Raw genomic sequence first — 10,370 nt, 5'->3', positions numbered from 1 at the left:
TTCAAAGGTGCAACAGGTCAGCACCTCAGGAGTAAATGTCAGTTGGCTTTTCATAGCCGATCATTCAGAGTATCTCTACCGCTCCTGCTGTCTCTAGAGAGTTGAAAACAGTAGGTCTGGGACAGGTAGCACGTCCGGTGAACAGGTCAGGGTTCCATAGCCATAGGCAGAACAGTTGAAACTGGACCAGCAGCACGACCAGGTGGACTGGGCACAACAAGGGTCATCAGGCCAGGTAGTCCTGAGGCATGGTCCTAGGGCTCAGGTCCTCTGAGAGAGAGAGAGAAAGAAAGAAAGAATTAGAGCGAGCATACTTAAATTCACACAGGACATTGGATAAGACAGGAGAAATACTCCAGATAGAACAGACTGACCCTAGCCCCCCGACACATAAACTATTGCAGCATAAATACTGGAAGCTGAGACAGGAGGGGTTGGGAGACACTGTTGCCCCGTCCGACGATACCCCCGGACAGGGCCAAACAGGCAGGATATAACCCCACCCACTTTGCCAAAGCACAGCCCCCATACCACTAGAGGGATATCTCCAACCACCAACTTACCATTCTGAGACAAGCCCGAGTATTGACCACGAAGATCTCCCCCACGACACAACCCAAGAGGGGACGCCAACCCGGACAGGAAGATCACGTCAGTGACTCAACCCACTCAAGTGATGCACACCTCCTAGGAATGGCATGGCAAGGCACCAGTAAGCCAGTGACTCAGCCCTTGTAATAGGGTTAGAGGCAGAGAATCCCAGTGGAGAAAGGGGAACCGGCCAGGCAGAGACAGCAAGGGCGGTTCGTTGCGCCAGTGCCTTTCCGTTCACCTTCACACTCCTGGGCCAGACTACACTCAAGTCATAGGACCTACTGAAGAGATGTGTCTTCAATAAAGACTTAAAGGTTGAGACCGAGTCTGCGTCTCTCACATGAATAGGCAGACCATTCCATAAAAATGGAACTCTATTGGAGAAAGCCCTGCCTCCAGCTGTTTGCTTAGAAATTCTAGGGACAATAAGGAGGCCTGCGTCTTGTGACCGTAGCGTACGTGTAGGTATGTACGGCAGGACCAAATCAGAAAGACAGGTCGGAGCAAGCCCATGTAATGCTTTGTAGGTTAGCAGTAAAACCTTGAAATCAGCCCTTGCTTTAACAGGAAGCCAGTGTAGAGAGGATAGCACTGGATTAATATGATCAAATGTTTTGGTTCTAGTCAAGATTCTAGCAGCCGTGTTTAGCACTAACTGAATTTTATTTTTTGCTTTATCCGGAAAGTAGAGCATTGCAGTAGTCTAACCTAGAAGTGACAAAAGTATGGATACATTTTTCTGCAGCATTTTTGGACAGAAAGTTTCTGATTTTTGCAATGTTACGCAGAGGGTCCTTGAAACGGTCTTGATATGTTCGTCAAAAGAGAGATCAGGGTCCAGAGTAACGCAGAGGTCCTTCACAGTTTAATTTGAGACGACTGTACAACCATCAAGATTAATTGTCAGATTCAACAGAAGATCTCTTTGTTTCTTGGGACAGGCATCTCTGTTTTGTCCAAGTTTAAAAGTAGAACATTTGTCGCAATCCACTTCCTTATGTCTGAAACACAGTCTTCCAAGGAGAGCAATTTTGGGGCTTCACCATGTTTCATCGAAATGTACAGCGTACAGTGTGTCATCCGCATAGCAGTGAAAGTTAACTTTATGTTTCCGAATTACATCACCAAGAGGTAAAATATATAGTGAAAACAACAGTGGTCCTAAAACGGAGCCTTGAGGAACACTGACATTTGATTTGTCAGAGGACAAACCATCCACAGAGACAAACTGATATCTTTCCGACAGATAAGATCTAAACCAGGCCAGAACTTGTCCGTGTAGACCAATTTGGGTTTCCAATCTCTCCAAAAGAATGTGGTGATCGATGGTATCAAAAGCAGCACTAAGGTCTAGGAGCACGAGGACAAATGCTGAGCCTCGGTCTGACACCATTAAAAGGTCATTTACCACCCTCACAAGTGCAGTCTCAGTGCTATGACGGGGTCTAAAACCAGACTGAAGCATTTCGTATACATTGTTGGTCTTCAGGAAGGCAGTAACAGCTTTTTCAAAACAAAATTGAGAGGAATGGGAGATTCGATATAGGCCGATAGTTTTTTAATATTTTCTGCGTCAAGGTTTGGCTTTTTCAAGAGAGGCTTTATTACTGTCACTTTTAGTAAGTTTGGTACACTTCCGGTGGATAGAGAGCCGTTTATTACATTCAACATAAGGCCATCATATGACTGTCTAGTAGCAAGGGAGACAGTCGGTTCTATACATAATTTGTACTAGAAATAAAAGAACAAAGGTTGGTTGCAATTAGTTCACTGATAAGTAGCCTACTGGATACCTACTTTCTGCCTGTAGATTGGGTACGTTATAGCCTAACAAGGGGAAGACGTCATTTGGTGGCCATATGTATACGATCGCTCACTCAATCACTCACACAATTTAATCACATTAGTGCTACATATTATCTAATTAACACCTTGGGTGTATATAACAACAGTTGTCCTCTTCACTCATCTTTAAGTGTCTGGAACATTTGCCTATAATGGAACGTGCGGCCTGCAGTGGCCATTACTCTAGCCTGCTCATTTCTGGGAGATACAGTAGATGGGTTGTTCCACGAAGTGAGCCCCTTTTGGGTAGTGTAACTTGGTGAACAAAAAATGTATGAATGAACCTAATTTTAACATTCTGTCATTTTCAACTGAATAAAAAAAAAGTTTCCCATCTCAAGAGATTAAATAAAAAATGACTATAGTAATTGCCTACTAAGTGCCAAATAAAGTAACAGAGTTGACAATTATTTAACCTTAAATCAGCCATAAATCCCCTTCTGACAGGGGGAATGGAAGTGTGTTGTGTGCAACTGGGAATGCAAGCTTCACAAAACAATTTAGCCTGTCTATCTAATGGTAACAAGGTTGACGTGTTATTCTCGACCCACTCAGTTTTCTACCACAAATCACCAGTAAATGCCCAAAAGTGTAGAACCAGCTCATCTGCTTTTACATTATGATTTGACCATTAGATGTTCAATGTTTCTTTAGAAAAAAAATATTTAAAAAGGAATTTAAAAAGGAATAGTTTCACCATATTACGAGAGTTCAGCTCACATAACAGGGTTGACCTTAAAATAAGGGACCGTTTTATTTTTTTTAAATGAATCCCTAATAACAATAATCTTCAGAAAAGTCTTTGTCAAAGCAATAAAATAATTAGGGCTTTACAATGATGGTAAAAACTTGTGAGACATTTTCGGGTTAAAATCTTCCTCGAAGTCACAGAGTGCACAGAGGAATGTCAAAATTGTTTATTTTTAGAATTCTAGAATTTTCCATATGGTCTATATCAAAGAGCACATCATTTAATATAACAGGCTTTTAAAATGCAATATTGGTGTACAATTTCTACTTAAAATATCAAAGGGATGCAAAAGAGACTCATTTCGTGGAACGACCCAGCTATGTGAGTCCCAAATGGCACCCTATTCCCTATGTAGGGAATGCACACTGAGTGTACAAAACATTAGGAACACGTTCCTAATATTGGCCCATGCTGACTCCAATGCTTCCCACAGTTGTGTCAAGTTGACTGGATGTCCCTTGGGTGGTGGACCATTCTCAATACACACAGGAAACTGTTGAGTATGAAAAACCCTGCAACATTGTAGTTCTTGACACACTCAAACTGGTGTGCCTGGCACCTACTACCCTACCCAGTTCAAAGGCACTTAAATATTTTGTCTTGCCCATTCACCCTCTGAATGGCACACATACACAATCCATGTCTCAAGGCTTAAAAATCCTTCTTCAACCTGTCTCCTCCCCTTCATCTACACTGACTGAAGTGGATTTAACAAGTGACATCAATAAAAGATTGTCGCTTTCACCTGGATCCACTTGGTCAGTCTATGCCATGGAAAGAGCAGATGTTCATAATGTTTTGTACACTCAGTGGATGTCTCTGAATGTATGTTTGTGTAGGGCTCTAGACAAAAGTAATGCACTATATAGGGAATAGGGTGCCATTTGGAACTCAACCTCAGATAACATGGGAAATCATAGGCAAGGACATGAATGAACAATGATGAAGAGCTGAAATTCTAAATGCATTCACTCCTTTATTCTATCCTTTTAATTGGGCTATAAAATGTATGTTGTATTTAGAAATATCCTGGTAACATGGCAGCATCACTATCAGAGTAAAGACATGAATGAACATATTGACTTTACATGAATGAATGCATGCATGAATGAATGCATGACCAAATGTTGCACTAACACAAATGGAAGCCATGTGAAATTTGCTCAAAGGGGTACAGAAAAACACTTGACCCATATTGAAATAATATCACAGTTCCTTTGTCCTGTTGGTAAGGACACACAAACAGACCGCTGAACGGGGTGAGTCAAACAGACACGAGTCATACTTCCCATTATTTTATTTCATCTCTACTCCTCCACAAACCAATAAAGCTTTTAGAATGTTTTTTCCTTTCAAAGTTTTCCCCCCAAGACCACGCCCAGCGTGGATGGGTTTCTCTAGTCTGTGTACACTGGAGCTATACACAACATATACATACAGTATTATCTGTAGAAATATTTCAGTCATATATATATATAGATCAAAACACTTAAAAAAAACATATCAGGTATTGTACACACACACACAGAGGATATACAATACCACAACAAGTGTTTCTGAGATGGAAAACTTGCACCGGTCTGAGGTGTGTGCGTGTGCGCTCGTGTGTGTACTGAAGTGAAGGGTTTGAAAGCATTGGAGGTCAGGCTTCGTGGGATTGTCATGGAAACTTAACCACAAACACAAGCTCTAAAATACATCCTTTCAATTTGCTATTTATGTCTCATGCTCAATTTAAGACACTATTTTCTACCTATATTGTTCATAATTTCCTTAGAATTTACTATCATTTGGCAAACATGAACAGGTCAAGCTGCAGCTTTGTGAGCGTTCAAATTAATAAAGAAAGCTCTTTCAGTGCTCTTTCAGTTTCAGGTTTTTAAGAACACTACTTTTTGGGTGCAACATATTTTGTTTGTTTTCTCAGACACTCAGACATGCTTACTGACCATTCTATTAAAAACACAATTTAACAATTTCATTTTCAGGGCCATTTGAGGCATTCCTGCATATATAAAGCACCTATGCATAGAACACATCTGAGATCATGAATTAAATCGAATGAGACAGGAATCTAGCATGCATTCTCTATAGAAGGGTCATCAAAGGGTCTCTACGTTTTTCAGAAACTCAAACGAAGGCAGCTTACTATCGAAATGTTAGATAATGTATTAAATATATGTATTGCATCGGATTAATCGAGCGTTTTCTTTGAATCCCTAATGGTGAAACAGCCACGTCCGTTTGAGAAACTACAACAACAAAGTTACTGCAATCAACGAACACTGTTTTTTTCCCACCTCAACAGCATTGCACACACGGTAGAAGAGCACAATATGTACTTGCACACAGTTGTGCGACCCTCCTCGGCAACAAAATCAATAACGAGTGGTGGAGCGGCAAGTTGCGTTGTTTCCTCCTGCTGCGTATTCCATCTTATTCCAAGGGTCACCTTTTGGTTGCACATCATCTCACGTTGGTTGACCGCTTTCTTACTCCTCTCACCAAGTCAACAGAAATGATTGTCATGTCGACTGATGAAAAATGTAAGGTACAGTATAAATCATTGTAATCTCATCATGGGCCCTTTTTCTCAAGAATACCATTTCATCTGCCCTGAATAGATCTCGTCTCAATTATCACTCTTAAAATTAGGCTTAACAACTTGACCTGAACTAGGTCAAATGGCCATTTCAGCAACATTGACCATGTCATAGCGCAAGGGAGTGGGGAAAATCATTCAGCAATGCTGTAAATGACTCGCATTCATAATGTATGAAGTGCTACCCACTGTATCAATCCATTGCATATATTGTTGTTTCTTCTTTCAGATGAAACCCTCTTCTTTTTGGAATGTACGTGAGTTGTGCCGATCCACTGTCTGCAAAGCCAATGAGTGCAGGGTCATAGTCATTAGCGCACACAATAGCAAAATGCTTTGTAGAGGAAAACTAGTGTTTCTTATTGGACAAATTCAGGTACGTCCTTCTCTGTTTTCGCCCGTTTGCTTCGTAAGTGAATATGACCCATGTCTAAAGCGTTGTATCCCAATGCGTAACGTTGATAAACTCAAGACATAATTATTTTGGCCTAAATGTTACTTCTGCACACCGTGCACTGTGTATGTCTTCATCCCAATCCATCAAACATACCAGTTAGTGGCTGAATCAACAGCCACAGGCTTTGTTTGTTTCCAAAGTCGTCACAGGAAACCTTGAGAGTCCAACCAATTGAACATACATGGGTGGCAAGCAAATATGGAAGTGTTTAGCTGTCGAAATTCAATTTGAAATGAAAATGTATTTTGATAGCTATGCTTCTTCCATAGACAGATGGGGAGATACTAAAATTGTAGTTTTAGCCACAGTTGATACCATTCTTGTACATTTTTACATTTGGGGCATTTTAAATCAACAAACACAAACGATGTGGGAATGGTTGACTGTGTCAACTTGACACATCCAATATGCCAGGACATAGCCCACAACAGACATCTTTGGGAAGACAGGGGAGTACAGTAGGTCAGACCCGAGTTCAAATACTCTCTGAAATCTTTCAAATACTTTTGAGTTTGTTTTAGCCTGCCTAGAGTGTCAAATGGGTGGGGTCTGCAGTTTTAGGACTTTTCTATTGGTCCATAAAAGCCAGGAAAACTCAATCAAGCACAGCTGAAATATTTGAAATTATTTCAAATGGTACTGTATTTGAATCCAGTTCTTCAGTGGGTGACCACTGAATGTTTCCCCAAACGTTTCTTTTACATTTCCTGTATACACTGTACATAAATAAATCCCTAAATATCTGCCTCTGAATACTGTTCAATTTCCGTTAGTCTTGTTTTTTCCAGCTTCAAGCATATTTTTCAATGAGGAAGTTCACAGTTTTAATCATCAAATATTTCGTAGTGATCAAAGTTTTTCGGGTTCAGCTGCAGTATCCCTTCGTAAAATGACGTCCCTCTCCGAAGAAATACCCTCCCTAAAATACTGTCCACTCCGTCTGTGGTTAAAAGCTGAACAACCAGGTGCCCTGTGAAGAAGGTTCATAGAGCGACATAGTATAACATCCACATGATCATAACACTGATCATTATGTTCTCTCTGTCTGACACAGTATTTGGGCTGATAACAAATACTGGGTAAAACAACCTAAATTATTTTTGAAGTGCCGGTAGAGACACATTCAAGCTCCATCGAATGTGTAAAATCACTTAGGGTCCATACCAATGCCTATACATTACACTCCCAAGTACATCCTGTTCCAGCCAATACAGGACAGCCACAAATGAATTGATACAACACAAAGCGGCTAAATAAAAGATAACAATACTGCCCAAAATAAAATAAAAAGATACGTTAGCATAAAACTTGACACGTAAATCTTGGCAACAATGAATAGATGTATCCATAACCTAAAACAAATCATCCTGAAGGACAAGGTTGAAGACGTGTATGGATAAAAACCTAAGCACAACGTTGATATAACATTTGGGGTTGGCTAGGGCCAAGAAAGCCCTGTTCTCGGAAGAACGTTGCATCACTGGAAAATTTCTCAAAATGCATACTATCATGCTCCGAGCACGCAAATTGAAGCACAGGAGGGTCGGAGTGTGAGTCCAAATCAAAGTATGCGAAACAGAGCACGGAGGGCACTTCTCGAATGCGTACTCTGTTTGTACATATTTTGAAGCATGAATCAATGCAAGTTTCAATGGAAAGTATGCACAGAAATATGATGCAACCATGTAAAAAAAATGACACAAAATTATTAGAAATCAATGGCAGACATTATTTTAGCTGAAGTGGGAGAAAATAAACTCTGACATCTCATATGGTGCCTTGACTACAATGTTTTATCTGGATATGTTAATAAATACATGCTGTGTTAATTTTGGCATGTTTACCTGCCTACAATACCCACTGTAGTATATGTAGATCGCAAGCCCGTAGTAAGTCAATAGGGCTAACTGGCTAGCTACTACTGTTAGCTAGCCAGATGGTCACAAAGAACTGTTAACTGTTAACCATGAAGAATTGACATCTACTTTGCATGACATTAGTTTTAGGTCATTTTTTTGCCTGTTAAACTATCTGATGAGCTAGATAATTACAATTCACTTGTAGCTAGCTGATAGTTATAAAGTAAAACAATTTGCTTTGTGTATATCTGGTTTCATCTCTATTGTCATTGTCCTGGCTGGAAGAAAGTTCCGTGAATGGGGAAGTGCAGCATGAGAATACAATAAGGGGTGTGCTTCTCAAATGTAATGTTTTATGCGTTCTCCACACTCTCGTCCTCACAAGAACGTACTCAAGAGAGCGTCTTCTAAGAATGCACTCGGAGCACGACAGTGTGGAGCACGGTAGTATGCATATTGAGAAACACCTACTGTGTACCTCTGCAAAAGCTGACCGCTTTCTCATCCGTGTATGCTAACAAGCTGGTAACGTAGCCAGTTATCCAAATACATTCTCACTGCTGCTAAAAGCTATGGCTAGCTCCCCTGTCCACGAATACAAATCAAAGGGGTAGGGGTACTCTACACGCAGTAGAGAGCATGCCTTAGAAAACATGAACACACAAACACAGAAACACAACGCCATGGCACAAGCTTTCAGGGAAACCTGCCCTGATACACCATGGAAGCCTGGTAAAAATTTGCCCTGACTGCAACTCTACAAAAAAAAAGACATACGTTATTATAATATATTCATATTCGTATATATATATGTATACATATATATATATATATATATATATATATATATATATATATTATATATGCATTTATAATATACTATGATTCCTGGAGGTTCTATCCTATAAATGATGGGTTGTGTTGAAACACTGCACATTGATTGTGGTTCCGTTTATGATCGTAACCTGGTCCCAGAGTCCAAAGGTCTGTAAAAAAAAAAAGGGATACTGCAGCGCCAAAACTTTGTCCAAGAGTTCCTAAAAAGGCTATGGAGGAACACAAGGAACCCCTGACCCAGTATTATTTTTGCTCTTCTGAGACAAATATGCCGACGTTTCAATACACATCTCCACCGAAAACTTTATTTTTTTTATCCGACGGAGACAAGAAATGCAAGCTTCCCTGAACCATCCCTTCTATCTTTGCTTTGTCCGTACGTGGCCCCAAAAAACAAACAAAACAAAAAAACACCTTACAGTACAACATTCTCAGAGAACGAGGTGATAAAAAAGTCAGAGTTTAGGCCAATGTAGGTCATGGCACCGCTGTCTTTTCCCATGATGCAACGGTGCAGACGGTGTCCGCCCCAATCCTGTCCTAGTGGTGATGAGGTAACTTTCTGCCAGACGTTGGGCGGTGGGAGTGGAGTCGGTCGTTCTGGGAGACCTGTCGTCGTTCCCCCGTGCAAGAAAACATATTTCTCTTGTTTTCCTAAGACTTTTCCCAAGACTTTCCCATAAATGGTTCCTTAGATATTGCACATAATGTCCTGGCTGGTGGCTTAGGATTGTTAGGTTTGTCAGTGATATCGAGTCCTCTTCTCCTCCGATTCAGAGTTATAGTCTCTTAAGCCCATGCCCTTCTGCAGGTTTACTAGTGAGTCCTTCATCTAGGAAAGGAAATATTTAAAGGAAAAAGAAAGGAAAAGGAAATAAAACATTTTGCAGATCATGCATTCAAGTCAATATGAAGTGGAATTTGTTAAACGTTTTTTTACCATGCGGAACAAGTTGATTCAATCCTAAATTCACGCCAGGGTCAAATCAAATATTGATGGAGCACATTTAAATACAGTACTGCATGTGTGATTGAACAACCATCTATGACACACAGACACATTCCTGAATGTTCTTTAACGTTTGTGAATGAACATTCTTTCTCTGACCAAATGAGTCAGTTATGAATCAGTGTTCTCAGCTCTGACTGGCTGTCTCACCTCGTCCAGCAACATCACCGACGACTTGATGATCTCCTTCCACTTCTGCAGCTCATCGTCATGGTACCGCTGCTGCGACTCCAGAAGCTGGGCCCACTCCAGCTGCGTCTGTGGAAGTTTACTGTGAGAGAGAAACACACACACACACACACACAGTGAAATATTGCCATCTAGAGGATGCAATGTATTATGGCTGATATGTATGAGTTTTTTTAGCAATAAGGTCCGAGGGGCGAAGCAAAGTGCCTGAATAAAGGGAAAGGGGG

The 10,370-nt window shown here is 40.7% G+C and overlaps 1 protein-coding gene across 4 annotated transcripts in view; it reads right to left on the bottom strand.

The window, feature by feature from the left end:
* Positions 1-4,469: 4,469 nt before the first annotated feature.
* The window catches only part of LOC112258076 (protein Aster-B-like), a 102,244-nt gene continuing 96,343 nt past the window's right edge, over positions 4,470-10,370 (bottom strand). For all 4 annotated transcript variants that reach the window (XM_042326980.1, XM_042326981.1, XM_042326982.1 and 1 more), the window contains 2 exons: positions 10,105-10,225; positions 4,470-9,777 (listed from right to left, as the gene is read on the bottom strand). In XM_042326980.1, the coding sequence (XP_042182914.1) occupies positions 9,688-9,777; positions 10,105-10,225 (211 nt within the window). In that variant the 3' untranslated portion in view covers positions 4,470-9,687. The remainder of the gene's footprint in view (positions 9,778-10,104; positions 10,226-10,370) is intronic.

The sequence above is a fragment of the Oncorhynchus tshawytscha genome, linkage group LG09, assembly GCF_018296145.1.
Source record: "Oncorhynchus tshawytscha isolate Ot180627B linkage group LG09, Otsh_v2.0, whole genome shotgun sequence".
Classification (NCBI taxonomy): domain Eukaryota; kingdom Metazoa; phylum Chordata; class Actinopteri; order Salmoniformes; family Salmonidae; genus Oncorhynchus; species Oncorhynchus tshawytscha.
This window is presented reverse-complemented; position numbering and strand designations above follow the sequence as displayed.